This window comes from Mesoplodon bidens (genome assembly GCF_964165515.1).
Source record: "Mesoplodon bidens genome assembly, chromosome: X".
In the NCBI taxonomy this organism is placed as follows: Eukaryota; Metazoa; Chordata; class Mammalia; order Artiodactyla; family Ziphiidae; genus Mesoplodon; species Mesoplodon bidens.
The window spans coordinates 382,467-403,637 of record NC_138163.1 but is presented as its reverse complement, the minus strand read 5'-3'; the positions used below and the strand labels follow the sequence as shown (position 1 = coordinate 403,637).

The following is a 21,171-nucleotide window of genomic DNA, read 5'->3' as shown; positions in this document are numbered from 1 at the left end:
GGAAGGCCGGGCTTGGTCAGGACTGAAGGATACCCACGTTCCCGCCCGAGCCAGCGGCAGAGGGGAGTGGGTGGCGGGGAGAGGCGAGGGCTGGGGGCCCGTGGTCGCAGGTGGCAGGAAAGAAACAACCAGGGGACAGGCAGGCCTGTCTGCGGATTTAATGGCAGGGGACTGAGCTGGGGCATCCCACCTGCCGCTTCTGCTTTTCCGGTGGCGAGGGCACCACCTGAGGGTGGGGTGAGATGGGGCGGCCGTGGAGTGCTGAGTTAGGGTGGCCGCGGGAGCTGGCGGGGGCAGAGAGCCATTCGGGAGGCCTGACACAGGTGCGCTGCTGGGCCCTTCCAGCACAGAGGTCCCTTCCAGTGGGGAGCCAGGAATGTCAAGTGGCACTGAGACTGGGCCGCGCCTGCCCCCTTCCCCTGCGCTCCGAGGACCTTGCCCCCCTGCTGCCCACAACTGCAGCCCTCCTTCTCCTTCCTCCAGCGGGGCTCAGTCTGGGGGACAGAGGCTGGCTCAGGCGGGGACGGTCACAGTGCTGGGTGGCAGAGGAATGAGACTGGGCCCAGGGGCGGGTGGCGTGGCTCGAGCCCGGGCGGGAATGTGAGGCTGAGGGCTGTGGTCCCGAGTCCTCCAGAGGCGGGTCCTCCCGAGGTGGGTGAGGCGGGGGCGGGGGGGGGGCAGCGGGGGAGCACGGAGAGGCGGGGCGGGGGTGGGCCCGGCACAGGTTCAGAGCTTGTGCGGGTTCACCCACTTGTAGGTGCCCTCGTACTGGAAGCCCACTCTCTTCATCAGCTCGTCCGCTTCCACAGGGCCGCGGCTGGGAGGGGGACAGGTCGAGGGGAGAGGTGAAGAAACCCTGAGCCCCAGAGTCTCCCTCCCCCATCACCCCCATCACCTCCCCCTGCCCGCCCCCCGCACCTGCCGTAGACGTAGGGGATGGGCTGGGCCTTCTCGCGTTCAATCTGGTGCAGCAGAGGAGTGAAGATACGCCAGGCCTCCCGCAGCTCGTCACTGAGGGGACAGGGGGCGGCGATGGGGCGGGTGGCGGCCCAGAGGGAAGGAGGTGGGGAAGGAGGGAGGGAGGGCCGCCCCTCACCTGCGCACGAAGTGCATCTGGCTCCCACAGAAGACGTCCAGGATGAGGCGCTCGTAGGCGTCGGGGAGCTTCACGTTCTGCCAGCGGACAGGTGGGAGGGAGTCACTGAGGCGCGCGCCCCTTGGAGCCCTGGCCGCCACCCCCTCCCCGCAGGCGGGCACCCACCTTGTATCTGTTGCCGTAGGTCAGGTCCAGCTCCGACTCCTCGGGGTTGAAGAACATGCCAGGCTTCTTGGTCATCATCTTGGTGTACACGGCCTCGTTGGGCTGCACGCGGATCACCAGCTCATTGCGCTTGCACTGCTGTCGGAAGATGTCCCCGGCCACGTCGCAGAACTGCAGGCGCACCTCGGCCTTGCGCTCGTTCAGGGCTTTGCCACAGCGCAGGATGAAGGGCACCCCTGGGGGGACAAGGCCAACCTTGGGGGGCCGTTCGGGTGGATGAGGGGGCCAGGTCCCAGCACCGCGGGCCTGACGGCATCACCTACCGTCCCACCGCTCGTTCTCCACGTAGAGGACGACAGCCGCAAAGGTGGCCGTGGTGGACCCATGGGGCACTGTGGGGTCATCCAGGTACCCTTTGGTGGCCTCTCCCTCTCCGTTGGGGTTCCCCACATACTGACCCAGAACCACGTTGCTCGCCTGCACCTCTGAGATACATTTCAACACCTTGACCTGGAAAAGAGCCAGGGAGAGGGGACCCTTGGGTAACAAGGACAGCAGGCGCCAGGAACCATGTGACTCCGAGGGGTGGCCTTCCTGGACGGGTGAATGGCCCAGATAGTCAGGAGGCTCCGTCACGCAAGGGCCCTCTGGGGCCACCTCAGCCCACCCTCACTGTTTCTGAAGGAGAAGCTGAGGCCTAGAAGGTCAGTTTTGGGACAAGACACCTCGGGCTCAGGACTGGTGGCTGCGGAAGGGGGCGGGGCCTGGGAGGGCACAGCTCCACCCACCTTCTCATCCCGGACGTCATCCGAGTGGGTGGAGGCGGGCTTCTCCATGGCCACCAGACACAGCATCTGCAGGAGGTGGTTCTGCATCACATCCCTGGCGGGAGGAAGGAGCAGACAGTGAGCTAAGGCCCCTCCTTGTTGGCCAGCTTCTGGGGGCTCAGGGCCTTAAACTGGGCTTGTTTCCTGATCCCCCGTGTCTGCCAGGTCCCCTTAAGGCAAGGAAGAAGACCGTGACCACTCCTGACTGCTCAGACACTCCTGCTGCCAAAACAGGAAGAGGCAACCCTGCAGGGTGGCGGGATGCCCGTCCCCCCGATCTCCCAGGAAGGGGAACCAGGCTCTCACCGGATGATCCCAAATTCATCGAAGTAGCCCCCACGACCCTCAGTGCCAAAGGGCTCTTTGAAGGTGAGAATGACGCAGGCGATGTTGTCCCGGTTCCAGATCGGGCCGAAGATCCTGTTGGCGAACCTGCAGGAGGGGCAGGGTGAAGGCTGGTGGGCGTCCGAGGGGGCAGCAGCAGGGCCCCCCAGCGCCCAGCCCTGGCCCCGCTCGCACCTCAGCACCATAAGGTTCTGGACCATCTCCTTGCCCAGGTAGTGGTCGATGCGGTAGATCTGGTCCTCGCGGAACAGGGAGGCGATGTGGTTGGACAGCCGGTTGGAGCTCTGCAGGTCCCTCCCGAAGGGCTTCTCCACGATGATGCGATTCCAGCCTCTGCGGGAAGCCAGAGCTGCGTCACTCCCACACCCTCCCTGGGGACCAGGGCCGAGACCCTCATCCCCTTCCACAGCCCCTTCCCCAGGGAGTGGGGGCAGAGCCTCCCTGCCGCCACTCTGCGGTGAGATGAGCCAGCGAAGATCTGCCGGGCTGGCCCTCCCCCGGCCTCAGCACGGAGAACACCTGCTCTCCTTCCCAGCCCTCAGCGCCACGCTCAAAGCCTCCTCAGAAGCCTTCCGGGCTGACTGGCTGGTGGCTGGAAGGAGCGCCACTGGTCGGCTCTGCTCCCTCCTGGTCCCCGAGGGTCAGGAGTGGCCGCGAGCTAGTGAGAAAACGGGGAGGGGATGCCAAAAGCAGAGCCACCTCCGTGGGTTTTTTTTTTTTTTTTTTTTTTTTTTTTTTTTTTTTTTTTTTTTTTTTGTTACGTGGGCCTCTCACTGTTGTGGCCTCTCCCCTTGCGGAGCACAGGCTCCGGACGCACAGGCTCAGCGGCCATGGCTCACGGGCCTAGCCGCTCCGCGGCATGTGGGATCTTCCCAGACCGGGGCACGAACCCGTGTCCCCTGCATCGGCAGGCGGACTCTCAACCACTGCGCCACCAGGGAAGCCCCTCCGTGGGTTTTAATGTGGGGAAAGACCCCTTGTTCCTCACGGAGAGTTAATGTGGGACAAAGTGAAACCGACATGGCCGTGGCTTTGGAAAAACAACAGAGCGCTGAGCTGCTGCGGCACAGGCAGCAGGGTTCCCGTGGACCAACGCCGCTCTCTGGTGCTGGTCGAAGGGACCCTGGGAAACGCCGAAAGCTAGAGTAAGCAACCGGCAGCAAGAGTTTCGTGGAGCAACACTGCCACCTTGTGGTGCTAGCCGGGACTGCTGCCAGGGACAACGGGATTGCATACGGGGGATTTGGACAGTAAACACGCGTGGTAGCATTTTCAGTAAAGGCTGTTAGAGAACTACTCTTACTCCCATTCCCTTCTTTGGAGACCTAATTCATGGCAAGAACAAACACGGGACATCTATCTTTTTCAGACTCCCTAGGTCGGCCCAGAAGGCAGGAAGGGAGGGTGAAAGAGCAGCCTTACGTCTGGCTCATGCAGGTTTCGTGGATGTTCTTGGTGACAGCCTCATAGACAGTGGGGGGCAAGGCCAGGTAGAAGAGGCGGTTGGCCTGTGGCCCCTGGTGGAGAGCGTTCATGTGGCTGTTGAGGCGCTCGTAGGAGGCTGCATCGTTGTACTGGCCGGCCACGTAGGAGTTGCGGGCAAAGAACTCCTCCAGTTTGGGCTTCTCCTCCGGGGCAGCCTAGAAAATACGGACACAAGGATGTCGGCCCGGCCCCTCCCTCCCTCCCTGATCCCATAGGCAGGGTGGGCTTCCTGAGAAGTCAGCCATCCTAGCCCTGCACTGGGTTCACTCCCATCTCGTTGGCTTTGCACACCCATGGGGGCGGGGGCCGCGTGACCTAAGACGGAAGCCAGAGTTCAGGAAACTTTGACGTGGGAGAAAGATCTCTCTCCAAAGTCATTCCACCAAAGTACGGTATGTTGAGAAAAGTCAGGCATGCAGCATTTGCATGGTGGAGGGGCCGCAGGGTACAGTGGGGAGGACCTGGTGAGCCCAAGTCAGAGGGGGCTGGGAAACAGGGGTCTCAGGCTGGCATCAAGGAAGCGGTGGGAGCAGGTGGGGAGGAGTGCCAGGCTGAGGATCACTAGGGAGGAAGTGGCCCCGGCACAGGGGGGAAAGGCTGGGCCTGGGGGGAGGGAGGAAGGGCATATGCGATGGGAGGGGGGTATGGCACGTATGGAGACCCCAGAAGCCACTCACCTTGAAGAAGGGCTCGCTCTGCTTGCGGATGTCAGCCACCGTGAGGCGGGAGCGGGCGTAGCCCACGACATAGGTGTCTTCGGGCAAAAGGCCATCCCGGAACAGCCACCTGAGGGCAGAGCACGGCTGTGGCGAGGGCGAGGGCAAGAGGGCTGCGGGGGGCAGTGAGCAGTGGGGGGACAAGCTTACCAGATGGTGGGGTAGATCTTCTTCTTGGCCAGGTCACCCTGTGGCAGAGAAAACAGGAATGGTTAGGAGCTGAGGACCTGCCCTAGATCATCTCCCCCCAGGACACCCAGGTACCCTTGTCCTGCCCCCGTGTATAGCCTGAGCAGCTTGAACTAGAGCCCAGCCTAGCCCTTGACCCTGACCCGATAGTGCTCGCACACTGCCGGGGGCACTTCAAGGCAAACAGACATCGTGCTAGCCAGGAGGCAACCACCAACCCGCTGGTTGCACGATCCACAGACCCCAGTCTCTGGCCGAGCAGGCAGAACCAAAGCCAACACAAGATGCCCGCTTCTAAACAGCTCACGGGCTAAAGGAAACCGTAAATTCCCTGGAACCAAATGGCAGTGGAAGTAGCACACATCAAAACTGAGACATGACCTTAAATGCTTAGGTTAGCAAAAAAGAACGGCTGGAAGCTGATGAGCTCAGAATTCAATTGAAGAAGTTAGAAAAAGGACAGCAGAATTTTTTTTTTTTTTCTTTTTGCGGTATGCAGGCCTCTCACTGTTGTGGCCTCTCCCGTTGCGGAGCACAGGCTCCGGATGCGCAGGCTCAGCGGCCATGGCTCATGGGCCCAGCCGCTCCACGGCATATGGGATCCTCCCGGACCGGGGCACGAACCCGTATCCCCTGCATCGGCAGGCGGACTCTCAACCACTGCGCCACCAGGGAGGCCCAGGACAGCAGAATTTTAAAGCCAGACAAATTACAAGGTAGGGAACAATGAAAAGTAAAAAATGAATAAAATGGAAAACCAACCAAAAGAAAAGATCAGAAAGCCAAAAGTCGGTGTTTGAAAAAGACTAATCAAAACAGACAGCCTTCTGGCAAGACTGGTTTTTAAAAAATAAATAAATAAATAAATAATTATTGGCTGCGTTGGGTCTTCCTTGCTGTGCATGGGCTTTCTCTAGTTGCAGCGAGCGGGGACTACTCTTGGTTGCTGTGCGCGGGCTTCTCATTGCGGTGGCTTCTCTTGTTGTGGAGCACAGGCTTCAGCAGTTGTGGCTCGAGGGCTCAGTAGTTGTGGCGCACGGGCTTAGTTGCTCTGCGGCATGTGGGATCTTCCTGGACCAGGGCTCAAACCCGTGTCCCCTGCATTGGCAGGTGGATTCTTAAACACTGCACCAGCAGGGAAGTCCCAAGACTGCTTTTTAAACAAGCACCAAGAATTAGGAGTGCAGTGGGAAAAAACTACCGACAGGACAGACAGAAGAGGGGTTTATGAACAACCTTACTGCATGTCTGACAACTTACATGAAATGGACACATTTCTAGAAAAATCCAATATACCAAAAGGGAGCAAGGGACCTGAGCAGGCAATGGTTATTAAGGAGACAGGAGTGCAGCCACAGCCTTCCCACCAAGACAAGCCTTGCCCTGATCCTGGCACAGAAAGCTGTGCCAGCGGGTCTCCCAGGAAGAGAGAACACCAGTCTGAGGCAAAGCCTGCCTGGGAAGCACCTGCTGAGCCATGTGATGGGGTCCCAGAACCCTGTGGCTGGAACCTCTGAGAAATGCACACAGGAGGCCCCAAGCCCATCTCATCCATGTACACAGATGCAGATGCAAAATTTCTGCAGAAGATACCAGCAAACCCAATCCTGCAACGTCAAAAATGGAATATGTCAGAATCAAGTTGGGGTCATCCTGCAAACGAAAGGTTGGTTTGATGCTGAAAAGCAAAAAAAAAAAAAAAAAAAAAAAATCACTGAAATTCACCACATTAACAGATTAAGGGAAAAAAGCTGTAAGAAATCTATCTACTTCTCTTGATTTTTCAATCTAGCAACCTTGCTAAACTCACCAGATGTAGATAAAGTGTTCCAGACATCAACATCTATCACAATAGGACCTCTTACCAAACTAGGAATAAAAGGGAACTTCCTTACCTTGATAAACAGCACCTATAAAAACCCTCATAAACATCATATATTGTGGGGAAATGTTGAAATAATCCCCTTTAAACAGCCAGGAGCAAGAAAAGAGTGCCTGCCATTGGCTGTTTATTCAACGCCCCACCAGAGGCCCTGACAGTGGCAGGCGGGGAGCAGACAAGACGCGAGGACGGGAAACGAAGAGCCACGCTGGCCCTCTTTGTAGCTGGCAGTCTGTCCATTAAAAGAAAACCACCTCGGGCTTCCCTGGTGGCGCAGTGGTTGAGAGTCCGCTTGCCGATGCAGGGGACGTGGGTTCGTGCCCAGGTCCGGGAAGATCCCACATGCCGCGGAGCGGCTGGGCCCGTGAGCCATGGCCGCTGAGTCTGCGCGTCTGGAGCCTGTGCTCCGTCCGCAACGGGAGAGGCCACAACAGCGAGAGGCCCGTGTACAGCAAAAAAAAAAAAAAAAAAAAAAAAGAAAACCACCTCAAAGCAAGCTACAGGCAAATTATTACAATTAATGAGATTTTAGCAAGGTTGCTAGATTTAAAAAAATCAACAGATGGGAGTAGAAACAGACTTCTTAGGACACAGAAAGTAGTAACCAGAAAAACGGATAAATGAAGGTTTCAGCAAAATTAGAAACTCCTGTTCACCATAATACACTACTAAGAAGGTGAATAGAAAAAAAGAAAAACAAGAAGATGAATCCACCCAAAGGCTCAAATCCATCAACAGGGGATGGACAAGCAACATCAAGGGGTGAGCCGGGGGAATTCCCTGGCGGGCCAGTGGTTAGGGTTAGGGTTCCTGCTTCCACTTCAGGGGGCCTGGGTTCGATCCCTGGTCGGGGAACTAAGATCCTGCAAGCTGTGCACGAGGCCAAAACAAAAACAAAAACAAAAAGAAAAGGGATGAGCCAGTGACCCACCCAGCACATGTGAATCTCAAAACCATAATGCTAAGCCCCAGACCCAGACACAAGACTAAATACCCTGAGTTCATTTAAGTGAAGCTTTAGAAAAGGCAAAATGGTTGCACCGTGATGGAAATGACAGCCATGGTGTTCCAGAGCAGGAGGTGGACTGCCGCCCAAGGACTTCCTGGGGAGGTGGGAACATCCTCTTTGCTAATAAAGGTGTGTAACTGATTGTACAGTGAAAATGGGTACCTTTCAACGTGTACAAATTTTGCCTAAAAATAAAAAGCCTGGGGCCTGGGTAACCTGAGGTGACTGGGGAGCGGGGTGCTGGCTGCTCATAGCACTCGTCTGCTGACTTGTGTCCGCGTGAAACTTTCCAAGGTAAGAGCGAGGGTATGAATACACAGCAACTGTGGGCGACAATATGGTCATCCCACGAAGGTGACAGAAGACTCACTAAAAAGTCCCTTCTCTCCACTCCAGTTCAGTCGCCGTAGCCATGGCAACATGTGTTAATTTGGTGACCTGACAAAGGAATTCTCCACTCAGGTGGAAGAGGCTTCCAGTGAGGGCATGGCCTGGGGGGCAGAGGAAGCCTGCGGGGCACAGCAGGCCACCCTTTCATGCGCCCGCCCTGTAATCAGGGATTACAGGGCCGCTAGGCAGAGGTGCTGGACTCACCCTGGGCAGGAAAACCACCTCCAGGGATAAGGACCCAAATCTTCACGGCAAAATGACCTTAGGAGCCACGTAACCATTGGACGGGTTCTATGAACCAGTGCAGAACAGAAGCCGTGTGACCAGAAGTGAAGCAATTCCAACCTGATTAAAATCCCTGCCCCCTAGACAGGAAGTTAGGAAGGCACTTGGGGGGCTCCCGGGTGGCGGTGGAGGTCGGGGCGGGCCACTTATGAGACTCAAACGTTCGCGTTCCTCCTGTCCTTGGCTTCGGCCTCCAACTCCCGGGCTGAGCTGACCTCTGCATGCAGACAAGCCCAGGTGTCTGTTCCACTCCAGGTCACCACATCCAGGCTCCACCGGGACCCCGACGGCCCGAAGTGGGCGGTTCCCAAGCCAGGGCTCCCCGTGCTGCAGCCCCTGCCCATGTCTTACCAACTGCTCAGAACTGATCCCCCACGTGCCTGCCACCTTCCACAGGAGCCACGGAGACAGCAGCGCATCAAGGTCCGGCTCCGACCCCCAGCCGGGGCCTCGAGCTGCCCCCGAGCCCAGCAGCCCCCAACTGCGGCCCCACTCTTCCTAGGGCCCATCGGTGCCTGCTTCCTGCTTCTCCATCACTGGGACTGGGCTGGTGGGAGACTCCACTCTGGTTCCCAGGGCTCGATGGGCCCCGCCTGCTCCCGGGCTTGTCAGGGACTGGCCAGGAGAAACGACCAGCACCACGGCCCACAGCCACCTCCCGCCTTCCTGGCCAAGTGGAATGTTTGCTTCCGATCAAATTCCAGCAGGCTGCCCGCCGGGCCCAGCGTCCTGACTCACGGCGCCCCGCACCCCACTGCTGTCGCTGGCCCCTTTGGGATTAACTAGCGATAGAACCTGCTCGCCTGCTCAGCTCAGCCCTGCGACCAGTGGCCTGTCGGGCTCCGGTCACCCGACGGAAGGACAAGGTAGGACCCAGGACAGTGGGGGGCAGGGGCCTGGGGAGGCCCACCCTCCCCACCAGCCTGGGCTGGACTCCCCTGCCAGAACCACTGTGGGAAGAGAGCATGCTGCGCATAGTGGGGGTGATGATGGGGCTCCCGAGGACCACAGCGGGGAGGGACGTGCCTGGGGACACATGGTGATGTAGCAGGAGAAGCAGTACCTGATTCACATTTCCAGCTGTCAGCAAAGGGCTGTGGGCCGCCACCTGCCCGTCACCGCCCAGGTCTGACCTCAGTCTCCAGTTTTATAAACCCTCGGTCTCAGTCTCGGAGGCTTTTAGGGTGGAGGGGCGCAGCAGAGAATGCAGAGGCTAGCTGCCAGCTGGAGGCCAGGGAGGGGTGGGCTATCCCTGTCCCACTAGGGCCACCCAGGTCAAGGATCGCCCAGGTCCTGGGGTGGAGCACAGCTCTGCTGGGGCCCAGCTGGATCCCAGCCACTGGGGTGAGACCCTGGGGCTGCTGAGGCAGGCTGGGCTGCAAAACCAACAAAAGGGCCTCCCTCCTACTCCCTGGGGCTCATGAATCATCAGGCCTTTGGGGGAGTGCCAGAGTCATCATGACACAGCAAGAATCTTATCGCCCTGAGAGGGGAGGCAGCCCAGAGACACCCCGAGGAGAGGGAGGGTGAGGCTGCCAGGTCATGCCATGCACGGGCCCATCACTGGTATGGGACTTGAGCACCCATCGAGCCCACGGCCCTCGTGGTGCAGGTGGGGAAACCGAGGCCCAGAGAGGTGAGGGACGTGCTGAGGACCGTGCAGTGAGCCAACCCTGCCCAAGGGGGCTCCCAGTCCTGTTCTCTTTCTCTTGCCCCGATTGCTCTCTCCGTCCACTGTGGGGGGAAAGTGGCTCCAGCCTGGGAGAGGATACATACGACGTGCCAGGCCCCAGGTTCCTCTCCCAATGCTGGTCTATAAGGAGGAACTGAGCTCTTTCATTCCAGAGCTCTCTGGACTGGGACAGTAAGTACCTCCACTCCCTTCCCAGCCGAGGGTGGGAGTCCTGAGAAGGGAGATAGTGGTCTCAGAGCAGGGAGAGGAGAGTGGCTGAACGCCCATCGGTAAGTCCACGAGCCAGCCTCAGGACGCCCCAGGAAGGAAGCTGGGCACGTGGGCGACGGCTGGGTAAGCGGCCCAGGGAGAAGAGGGGGCAGAGGACAGCCCCGCAGCGCAGCCCGCCCCAGGGGCTCTGCGGCCGCTCGTCCTTCTGGGAGGAAGGCTCTGTTCCGTGGCCTGGGAACATGAAGGCCTGGCAGTATCTGCTGTCACATGAACTCACCTTGGGTTCTGGCCCCCAGCACAGTTCCCACGAGGAGGGGGAAGGAGGGGGAAGGAGGGGGGAGGGAGGGGGGAGGAAGCCTCCCAGCTGGGCTGGGTGGGAGCTCTTCTAGGTGCTGCCCATGCAGGGACACCCCCCGCACCCGAAAGAGGAGGAGGGAGAAATACACAAGGGCTCTTCCTCAAGGACCCTCCTCCTCCCCCACTCCACCCTGCTGGAGCGGCACTTCCCACTTCTGCCCTAGAAGCCTCTGGTTATGGCTCCCACAGCAGAGGAGAGCAAAGGGGAACCCTACTGTTGGCAAAGAAACAAAGTTGCCTAAGCCCAAGGCCATCCCACAGGAAGGCAGTGGAGTCACAGAATCAGCTCAGCAGAGCCGCAGAGCCCCAGGGCCCTACGCACTTGCTTCAAAAGACCTCAGTTGCTAAGTGGAGACAATGAGGTTCAGAGAAGGAAAGATACCTGCCCCAGGCCACAGAGCAAACTTGGATGCTCTGAATGAGGTATCTAAGTGTTGAGGGCCTGGGGTCATATGCCATTTACTGAGGCCTGGGACCCTCTATTGGAGCATCCTGTGACAGGCCGGTATGGGGACGGGGCGGGGGGGAAGGAGGAAAGATAATCCTGAGTTCCTTTCTCCCCCAAGCTATTTCTTGGACAAAGTCCCAGGTGTTAAGGTTTCTGGCTCCTCTAAGGGGATAAGGCTGGGGCCAGGGTGGGGGCTAGGCCTGCTCCGTGTGCTCCTCCTGGGCACCCCCCAGTCTTGGGTGACAGGGGGTCAGGGGACAGTGTTTGGGGTGACCTTCCTTCCCTCCCACTGGCAGAGCCCTGCATTCTGGCTCGCTTTTCCAAGTTCTGAACAGAATCACAAAACTGGCAGGAAGCAGGCTCTGCAAAGCACGGTGGCGTGTTACGACACATGAACGAAAAACCGAGTTCCTCCAGAGCTGAGAGGACAGTGGTGTGGAAGTCACAAAGAGACAATGTCTGCCCCGTCAAGAGCTGACTAGTTTGGGTAGAACTCTCGCCTGAGGTTTATATAATAAGTTACCAGCAAAAACGCTCATATCATGGGTAGCAGATTCTTGGTCAAGTCCGCGGTGAAAAGTGAAAAGAGAAAAGGGACCACTTTCACTTTGAGATGAAACCCTGACAGCTCCCCAGCCCCTGCTCACGTCTTACCACTGGGTAGATCTTGTTTCCACATGGCACGTGGGGAGAGTGCTTCAGTCAGGGGTCATGGCTCTCCGAGGACCCCCCCCTCCCTCTCCTGTTCCCCCACCCTCATCACGTATGGTCAGTGTGCTTTACTTCTGCCTTTGCTTCTACTCTGTGGCCTTTCTGATCAGAGCAAAGTGGCAGTTCCACTGGTTAGACAATGGGGCTGGTCTCAGTTCCTCAGCAGGCCTTGGAAGCTGGGGCAAAGAGATGGTGTTTCAAGAAAGGTTGAGTGTTTTTCCTCAGGGAACTTGACGGTAGAGATAAGGTAGAGATCTGGCCTCGAATCCTACCTCTGGATCTAACTGTGGGACATCTGTCAAGTCAGAAACAGGTTTGGAAAACATACTGCCAGAATGAATCACTTCCCCTGTTTGCATCTCAGTTTTCCCTGTGGAGGAGGAAGTCCAACCAGACAGTCTCTAAGGACCTCCCAGCTCCAGGACATAGGTCCACAGTCAATGGCTGCACACGGACTTCAGAAATGCCTCGCGGTGTGTGTACACTGGGTGGTGGCAGGAGGAGTGGCACATGAGCAAGGGCAACAGCGAGAGCCCAACCGAGCAGAGCCCGAGGGACCCGACGACAATCAGTTGGGAAAGCCCAGGCACCTAAAGGGAAGGGACCTGAAGCAACGTCATGCTCTAAGTCTGCTGCTTCTACGATGTGGGGCCTGGGGGAGACTCACCGATGCACCCATGATGATAAAGATATGCGTATCAGCCTGATGGAAGGCATCGCCCTGGTACAGCTCTTCCCGCAGGATCCCACACACCTGGGTCCGGCTCAGAGCCACCTGCCCTGCCATGATGCTCTCTGCTGGAAGAAAAACTCGTTAACAACGCAGGAGAACAGAAGAGCATTGAGAAGCTGGCCCCTTTCTGGAGGGGTCCTTTGGGCTCTCACCCAGCTGGTGCCTGATTATTGAAATCACTCACTGTGAATGGCTGGGGAGCAGGATGTTTGGGAGGTTAGAAACTGCTGGCCCTGGGCTCTGGCCGTACTCTCTGGGCAACCTTCTTTCATGGTGTATGTTACAAAATTACCCAAAGCATTAGTGAGTTCCTACTAGGGCCTCCACTCTGGGGGACTGAATAAAACCCTGCTGGAGCATCGTACGACCTGCTTAAGACTATCTCACCCGGGATTCAGGCGGAAACTCCACAATGAGCTGGAGCATGCTAGATTGTGCAGCTGATGGAGGGTAGCTCCAGCCCTCCTCCTGCCACGCTGCGAGACACCGGCAAGTCCCGTGTCCAGTGTGGTGGGGGGGCGGGGATGCAGGGGACTGTGAGATCGGCTAAGACCCTCTCGATTTTGCCCCGTTCCCAAGTATGGGAAATCAAAGTGCCTCGCAGCACCGCGACCGCCCACTCAGTTACCTGTGCTTCGACGCTGCCGCCTGTCGCGCTCGCAGCCCCGGAGTTCCCAGCAGTTTCCGGGGGCTACTCCCCGCCGGCCCATTTAACCGGCGGGGGCGGGCACCTGGTCTGAGCTGACCAGCCTCAGGCGAGACGCGCGGGTGGGGCCTCTGCAGGCTCCTCCCTCGAGGGGCGGGGAGGGCCAAGGGGCGGGCAGGTGCGCGCGCATCCCAGGTCGACCCCCCCCCCCCCCCGCCCCTCCCCGCAGACCCCGTGCGAGGGCCCAGCCCTGGCCCGCCCTGCCCTTTGAGCACCTGCGCTGGCCGCCGGGCTGCGACCCGCCTCCTTTACCCGCCGCCGCTGCACCGTGTCCCCGATGCTTCGAGAGTCCGCGTGCTGCTCTCCGCTGCTCGCCCGCGTGCCCATCCCCGACCCGACCCCGCCCCTATAGTCCAGCTTTCTCGCGGGCCCTGGGAGGTCCCGCGCCCTCCCGAAGGGCTCCACTTCCGCCGGCCGCGTGGTCACGCCCCTCGACCTTGTTTGTGGGCGGGGCCTTCAGCAGCCCCGTCCCCTCGCCGGACCTGTCGCCGGATCAGGTCAAACCGGCCCTATTAGATGATAGCCTCGTCGTGGCTCCTCCCCTAACGGGGGCGGGGCGGCCAAGCGCCCCGTGGCTGGATGCCAACGACGGAGAGACAAGGGGGAATGCGGGTCGCGACGCATATTACTGGGGAACGTCCTGAGGGCCAGCCGAGGCTGCCAGGCTCCGGTTTCGGTCTGAGGCAGCCTCCCTCACACCACTCGCCGGCCGGCCGGGGTCGGGGCCTGAGTGTTTTACTTCCGGATCCCACAGCTACGACACCGGAAGCCGGAAGTGGGAATTTGGCAGCAGGAGAAGGGAAGGGCTACCGCGGAACCCGGGCTTTCTCGGAGCATCGGGGTCCAAGGAGCGCTCGGGGCCCGCCACTCCCGCCTTTCTCACGTCGGACCGACTCTGCTGACAGGTGTGGTCCTCTTCTCCGAAGACAGGGTACCATCGGTGGGTGTTCCGCCGCCTCCGAGACCCCCCCCCCCAGGACGACCAGGCTTCCCCCTCCTGTTGGGCCCCGGCCGGGTTCTGGCGCCAGCTTCTAGACCAGGGGCCGAGGCCGGCCGATTTAGGACTCAGGTTACTTTAGCGGCGAGCGGGACTGTTTCTGCCTCTTCTTCCTCCACCACGGCGGAGTCTGACCACACCCCTAGTTTGTGAATGACTCTTCTAGTTCGGAGACATTTTCTGTTCATCAAACTTGACTGCATTTGAGGTTAAGTTCTTTAAAAAGGCCTCAAATATAACTTGGCAGCTAAGTATCTTAACTCATGTGCCTCATTTTGCTCCTTTTCAAAAGGTGACTGTCTCCCGGACCTCATATCATTTCTGTGACTTGAGGATGCATGGGCCATCCTGGCGTGTTCGAGGAACTCATTAAGGAGGCCACTATACCTGGAGTAGAGTGAGCGAGGGGAGAGTACTTAGAGTGGAAGCCATGGGGGACCAGATAGTGCACGGCCTTGTAGGCGGGTTGTAGGGTCTTTGAGTTTTACGCGATGGGCAATGAGGAACCATGGTAGGGATCCGAGTAGAAGAGGAATGTGATCAGGATCACCTTTTAGGCTGATTGTTCTGGCGCAGTGGGGAGAACAGACTGTAGGGGGCAAGGGTAGGAGCAGGGTGACCTGTTAGGAGGTTATTGTAGTAATCCAGGTGAGAGACGATGGTACTCTGATCATTTTATTATGTAAAATTTCAAAGATGTTCAAAAGTAGAAAGAATAGTCTAGTAAATCCAATGTATCCACTTCCCAGCTTCAACAGTTACCAACTTGTGGCTACTTTTATTTAATTTATACCCCTCACAGTATTCTATTATTTTCAAAAATAGCTTTACTGACATATAATTCACATGCCTTAAAATTCACCCATTTAAAGTGTACAATTTGCTGGTATATTCACAGACTTGCACAACCATCACCATTAATTCCAGAACATTTTCATCACTCCAAAAAGAAATCCCATAAACTTTAGCCATCACCCCCATCACCCCATCTACCCCAGCTCTAAGCATCCACTAGTCTCTATGTATTTGCCTATTCTGGACATTTCACATAAATGGAATCATATAATATGTGGTCTTTTGTGACTTGTTTCTTTCCCTTTGTATAATGTTGCAGCGTGGGAACCTACTAGATTTTGTTTATTCATCAGTTGATGGACATTTGGGTCATTTCCACTCTTTGGCTGTTAGGAGTAATGCTGCTGTGAACATCCGTGTGTGGACATGGGTTTTCATTTCTTTCAGGTAGATACCTAGGAGTTCCCCCATTATTTTGAACCAAATTCCAGATAGTGTAATTTCGTCCATAAATATTTCAGTGTGCATCTCTAAGAAGTGACTTTGAAAGAAACATAACCACGATACCACTATCACACTTAAAATAGTTACCATTATTTGCTTAGCATCATCAAATAAATTCTAAGATACATTTTGACAGGATTTCTTGATGGATCCGATGTGAGCTGCGAGAGGCAGAGAGGACTCAAGAAGGACTCCTAGGTTTTGTCCCTGCTAACTGGAGGATGGATTTGCCATCAACTGCTAATAAGGAAGGCCGTGGGTGAGCTGGCTTCTGGGGACTGTCAGGAGTGCACTTTTAGAGACGTTAGTTTTGAGAGGATGACTAGATACCCAAGTGGAGATGTGGAGTTTGATGTGTTAGTTTGGAGTTCAAGAAAGAGTTGTGATTTGGGGTATCATCAGCATTAAGATGAGGGTTACAGCTTTGAGTCTGGATGGAATTAGTATTGGAGTGACTGGAGTTAGAGAAAAGATCCCAGAACAGAGTCCTGGGCACCACCACGTGAAGGACTGGGCTGACGAGGATGGTCCAGTGAAAGAGCCTGAGCAGGAGCAGCCAGTGAGGTGGGAGGAGAGCCAGGAGAGTGGGCTGTTCTGGAATCAGGAATCAGCGATCCGTCAGATACTGCTGATGGGTCAGGAGGGTGTTCAGGTGAGTGTCAGTGTAATAGTGAAACGTCCAAGCTCACACGGTGTTCAGGTCTCTGGCTGAAGCTCAGGCCCTACTCCTGGAAACTTCTGTTGGGATTGGCCTCCTCCTCCGTGTAGTCAGTCTTCTTGGTCAGGACTTAAAAGGGCTCCAGGCTGCTGCTGTCCGGCATAGCCTCCCTCTCTGTACTCTAGTTCACAAGAGAACGCAAACAGCTCAGCCTGTGTCTGCTACTCTCTCTTCGGCTGTGAGCCCAGCTCCCACTTTCAGATGCTTCAGTACATGTCAGATGCTAGATGTCCACCTCGGCCCCTCAGGTCCAGGGAACACTCATCAGGCTCTGAGTGAAGCCCCTCTTACTTGGTGTATGGATTTCCTAGGGCTGCTGTAGGAGATGTCCACGAGCCAGGGGGCTGAAAACAACAGAAATTTATCCTCTCCCAGCTCTGGAGACCAGAAGCCTGAGATCAAGGTGTTGGCAGGGCCGTGCTTCCTTTGGAGGCTCCAGGGGAGGGTTCTTCCTGCCTCTTCCAGCTTCTGGGGGCTCCAGGTGCCGCTTGGCTTGTGGCCACATCCCTCCCGTCTCTGCCTCCATCTTCACGTGGCTTCTCCTCTGCGTCTGTGTCTCTGCTCTTCCGTGTCTTAGAAGGACCCTGCCATTGGATTTAGGGGCACTCTCATCCCGGATGATCTCATCTTCAGATCCTTAACTTTATTACATCTGCAAAGACCCTTTTGCCAAGTCAGGTCACAGTCACAGGTTCTGGGCGTCAGGGAATGGACATACCTTATTGGGGGCCATCATTCCACTCAGTACAGTAGGTGAGGGACCAGCACCCTCCACTCGTGCTTGGAGGTGTATGTGTCGGGGTAGGATTCCCGGCACACTGACACCTCCCTCCAAAAATAATCTCCGTGCTTTCCCCTCTCTGGTGAAGTTCTTCAGGTTACAGCCTGGAGATAGTGCTAGGCACAGTTTACAACCAGTGCTGAACCGTGACCTTTCCAAGCGCCACATAAATGCCTGTACCTCCCTTTGGAATGGGAGTATGTGCCACCTCTTAGCATCCTTTTCCGCTTGGCACAGTGCTCATCATTCTGCTTAAAGTGTGGTGCCCGAACTCCTCCCCAGCCTGCAGGGTAGGAGAATTCTGCATAGGCCTCCTCATGTGACGCCTCTGCTGGCTCTCTGTTTCAGACCCTGACGTGTTGGATGAGCAGGCCCCCCTGGAAGAGTCCACTGTGTGAGATGGTGCAGCCTAGCGGCGGCCCGGCAGGGGACCAGGACGTGCTGGGTGAAGAGTCTTCTCTGGGGAAGCCAGCCATGCTCCACCTGCCTTCAGAGCAGGGTGCTCCTGAGACCTTCCAGCGCTGTCTGGAGGAGAATCAAGAGCTCCGAGGTGAGGGATATGGCGGGTGTGTGGAGTAAAATGTCCGGGGACCCGGCACTGCTGGGGGAAGGATTATCCCACTCACCTGCGCCTCTGCATTGACTGGGACTGGGGTGGGCCACTTAGAGACTCAAGCTCAGCCACCCTTCCTTTTTGTTTCAGGTGGGATTCCCTGGAAGTGGACTTTGAGATACAGAGTGGCATGCAGGACGTTTATTTAGAGTCCTCTTAGGAGTAACACTGGGGAGGGGAAGGGCAGGGCAGGGCAGTGAAGAAGCAGAGGAGGGTGGAGGGAGAAGCTGGGCCGCAGTGCAGGCCAGCCCTACAAGGAGCTCTGGAGCGGGAATGGCCCTTCTGCGTTGTCCCACTTGGGCCAACGCAGCCAGGCCCCCTGTGTCTCTGTACTGATCAGTCATTAAGCACTGGCTATCCAGGAGGGGCGTGACTATCCTGGGAAGGGAGCGTGACCTGCTCCAGAAAGGGGCTGTGGTCTGCTCTGGGAATGGGCGTGGCCTTCCTGAGAGGGGCCAGTGGGCTGCTTTGGAAAAGGGGCATCCAGGCCCTGTGGGCGGGGCATGAGCCCGGTGGGCCACTCCTCGAAGATACCGGAGCTGAGGGCTGTCCTCCAGCAGCACCCACACCCCAGGTGGCCGGGTTCGAGTACTTTCCGGGCCGCCCCCTCCCCATCTCCATCACAGCCCCCACTCCCTCACCCTCCATGTCCTCACCTGCATCGGGGGCAGCTTTTCCAAGCCCCAGGGGCCGTCGCATCGCGCCCCTCAGCTGGTGTGGCTGCCCTGGGGTGTGACCCACTCCTGACCACTTCCAGTGGGACAGCCCTCCCCCCTTGGTGGTCGTGCCCCAGGGGCTCCTCCTCTGGCATGCCCCTCCTTGGGTATGGTAGCCCCAGGTGCCCAGGCGGCGTCCCTGCTTCTTACTCAGTGAGACTCTTGTGTTTTGTGCTGTGAGGACCTTCTACACTGCCGAGCCCAGAGCTGCAGGTGGAGATGGGGGCACAGACTCCCCGGGTGGGTCACGGGGAGTGATGGGGCACATGGCCACTTTCGCTTCATCCTGGTTCCTGTTGGCAACTCAGGGCTTATAAAGGTCGCAGCCTTTGTGTACACCATATCCGAGAGGACGGGGCCTTGGTTGTTTTCACTCAGCCGTCCACTGTCCAAGCTGGCGGGCAGGTTGGCAGGTTGGCAGGTTGGCATAAGCAGTGGAGGCCACAGTCATGGGGCCACTCCCCCACCCGTCTGCTGGACAGTGCATCCTCTGGTGTGATGGGATGTCACATGGGGCCCTGTGTTGACGAGTCACATGCCCTGTAGGCCTCAGAGACTGGTGCTGGCTGAGGCCCTGCAGGCAGGGACCAAACTTGTGCCCAGAATTTGTGTCTCTTCTTCTGTGAAGATGAGTCGCCTTCTCTTGCAGGATGGAAAGGGTCCAGCGTGGTCAACGGCCACTTAGGGGCTGCTTGGTCTTTTGGAGCGCTGGCCTGCTTTGGAGACAGCCCTGATTCATGCACAGAGGGCTGGGACCTACCTGCTTTAGGACAGGGTCCTCCCCCTCAGCTCTCAGACATCTAGAGGTTGTTCTGGGCACTGTGGGGTGTTGAGCAGCATCCCTGGCCTCTACCCACGAGGTGCCAATAGCACCCCTTCAGTTAAGACAAGCAGCAATATCCCCAGATGTCATCAAATGTCCTACTGTGTTGGGGCCACATAGAGCTGGCAGCCAGGTTGAGGGGCAGGGAGACAGCTCACCCTCCATAGCTATGTGCGTAGTCTCTGCTCATCCCCAGGACAGCACTCTGGCAAAGGGGACTCGGGGGTGAGAGTGTGGCAGGCTGGCCGGACAGGGACCATGGACCCCCAGCTGCCCCCCAGGGAGCTCAGGCTCTGCACGTTTCTGCTTATACGGCTGCAGTGTATCAGGCCCTGGTCCAAACCCCCGGGGCCCAAGGTGTCTGCCCCTGTGATGCTTGTGATCATGTCCATGGAGGAGGGGGCAGGAGGGAGGACGTAGGATTTGCTTGGAGTATTTGTGGGGAAGCTTCATAGAAGAAGTTGCTTCTACCTGGTATAGGAGTCCATTGATGTGGCGTGTCCAGGAGAGGTGAGTGTAGAGGGAGAAGCATGAGTGGGCGCCAGGGTCCGGGGCCAGAGGGGAAGTGACTGCCAGTGGATATGAGGTTTCTTTTGGAGGATGGAAATGTTCTGGAGCTAGATAGAGGTGATGGGTGCACATCTTGGTGAATATACTATAGCCACTGAATGACTGTATACTTTAAAATAGTTAAAATGGTGAATTTGGTGTTCTGTGAATTGTACCTCAGTTAAAAACAGAAGTTGCGTGTGAGCTGAGCTGAGCCTTGGTGGGGGCTGGTGAGGAATCTGAGGCAGGTGACAGTGGGGCGCAGAAGGTGGCTTTGGAGCCAGGCTCAGGAGCCACTGTGGTTCCAGTGAAAGAATGTTCCATCAGAAGGCACCAGTTAGCTCGTTGGGGGTTTTGACCAGAGGGGGGCCTGAAGCTACTGCCTGCCCCCCTCTTGTCCAGCTCTGTGGTGGCTAGAACCTTTGCATGCCACGGGTCAGTTCTGTCACCCCCAACGGATTTCTGCTGCCAGGGGCGTCCCCAGGTGTGTGGCTGTCCTTTCCTTAAGCCCTGCTGACTGCCTGGGGAAAGGAGGATGGACTGGTTCTTGAGGTTGTCTTGAAAACCAGGCATTTTGGCTGCTTTTTTGTTTACCCTCCTCATCCTGTGAGATGGGTATGCTTGTCCCCGTTGAACACGTACATGAGGATGGTGAGGCTCAGAGAGGTGGCTAAGTGGCCTGCTCCAAGGCTTCTCGTCCGCCCCCCCAGGTCTGTGGCCAGCAGTGCCACGGGCAAGTTTGTTCTGGTGGCTGTGCCCCCGAGTCTGATCCCAAAGGCAGTGAGTGATCCAGGGCCCCAGGGCGGCCCGCCTCTGACCCACGCAGAGGGCAGATGAGTTCCAGAGTCACTTGCAAAGAAAGTGGCATTTGACATGTGCTTTTCTCTTTTTTTTTTTTGGCTGCCCCATGCGGCTTGTGGGATCTCAGTTCCCTGACCAGGGATTGAACCCACGCCCTGACAGTGAAAGCCTGGAATCCTAACCACTAGGCCACCAGGGAACTCCCGGACACATGCTTTTAAGTGAAGCTGACGTGGTTAATATCTTGGAGACACTGGGGGCACGTCATTTGCGTAGTTGACTTCGAAAGCGCTTGGTGAAGTGAAGGGAGTGTTTGGAAGCTGTCAGGGTGGTGGAGGCCGCGGGGTGGTGGAGGCCGCGGCCACCGGGTGCACCTGCCCCCTGCCACCTCTGCAGACGCCATCCGCCAGAGCAACCAGATGCTGCGGGAACGCTGCGAGGAGCTGCAGCGTTTCCAGGGCAGCCAGAGGGAGGAGAAGGCCTTCCTTATGCAGAAGTTCCAGGAGGCCCGGGACCTGGTGGAGAGGCTGAGCCTGGAGAAGCGGGAGCTGCACCGGCAGAGGGAGCAGGCCCTGCAGGAGGTGGAGCGCCTCAAGACATGCCAGCAGGTAGCAGGCCACCGCCGCA

The 21,171-nt window shown here is 57.5% G+C and overlaps 2 protein-coding genes across 14 annotated transcripts in view; one reads left to right on the top strand and one right to left on the bottom strand.

The window, feature by feature from the left end:
• Positions 1 to 143: 143 nt before the first annotated feature.
• Positions 144 to 13,603, bottom strand: G6PD (glucose-6-phosphate dehydrogenase). Of its 4 annotated transcripts, none has more exons than XM_081222540.1 (13): positions 13,463 to 13,603; positions 12,476 to 12,603; positions 4,785 to 4,822; positions 4,596 to 4,704; positions 3,856 to 4,073; positions 2,608 to 2,766; positions 2,395 to 2,520; positions 2,050 to 2,143; positions 1,585 to 1,771; positions 1,262 to 1,497; positions 1,097 to 1,173; positions 919 to 1,011; positions 144 to 817 (listed from the first exon to the last, which is right to left on the bottom strand). In XM_081222540.1, the coding sequence occupies exons 1-13, from the start codon at positions 13,572 to 13,574 to the stop codon at positions 727 to 729; spliced, it is 1,668 nt and encodes a 555-aa protein (XP_081078666.1). In that variant the 5' UTR covers positions 13,575 to 13,603; the 3' UTR covers positions 144 to 726. The 4 variants fall into 4 exon arrangements, with proteins under 4 accessions (XP_081078666.1, XP_081078665.1, XP_081078668.1 ...); XM_081222539.1 differs by having other exon boundaries at positions 12,476 to 12,606; positions 13,463 to 13,602; XM_081222542.1 differs by lacking the exon at positions 13,463 to 13,603 and adding an exon at positions 13,170 to 13,276.
• Positions 9,159 to 21,171, top strand: part of IKBKG (inhibitor of nuclear factor kappa B kinase regulatory subunit gamma) — a 25,263-nt gene continuing 13,250 nt past the window's right edge. For 6 of the 10 annotated variants that reach the window (XM_081222553.1, XM_081222550.1, XM_081222551.1 and 3 more), the window contains exons 1-3: positions 14,043 to 14,152; positions 17,391 to 17,592; positions 20,941 to 21,152. In XM_081222553.1, coding sequence (XP_081078679.1) covers positions 17,406 to 17,592; positions 20,941 to 21,152 — 399 coding nt within the window. In that variant the 5' untranslated portion in view covers positions 14,043 to 14,152; positions 17,391 to 17,405. Of the gene's footprint in view, positions 9,256 to 14,001; positions 14,188 to 17,390; positions 17,593 to 20,940; positions 21,153 to 21,171 lie in introns of those variants that run through there. The other 4 variants (XM_081222548.1, XM_081222555.1, XM_081222556.1 and 1 more) reach the window with 4 other exon arrangements.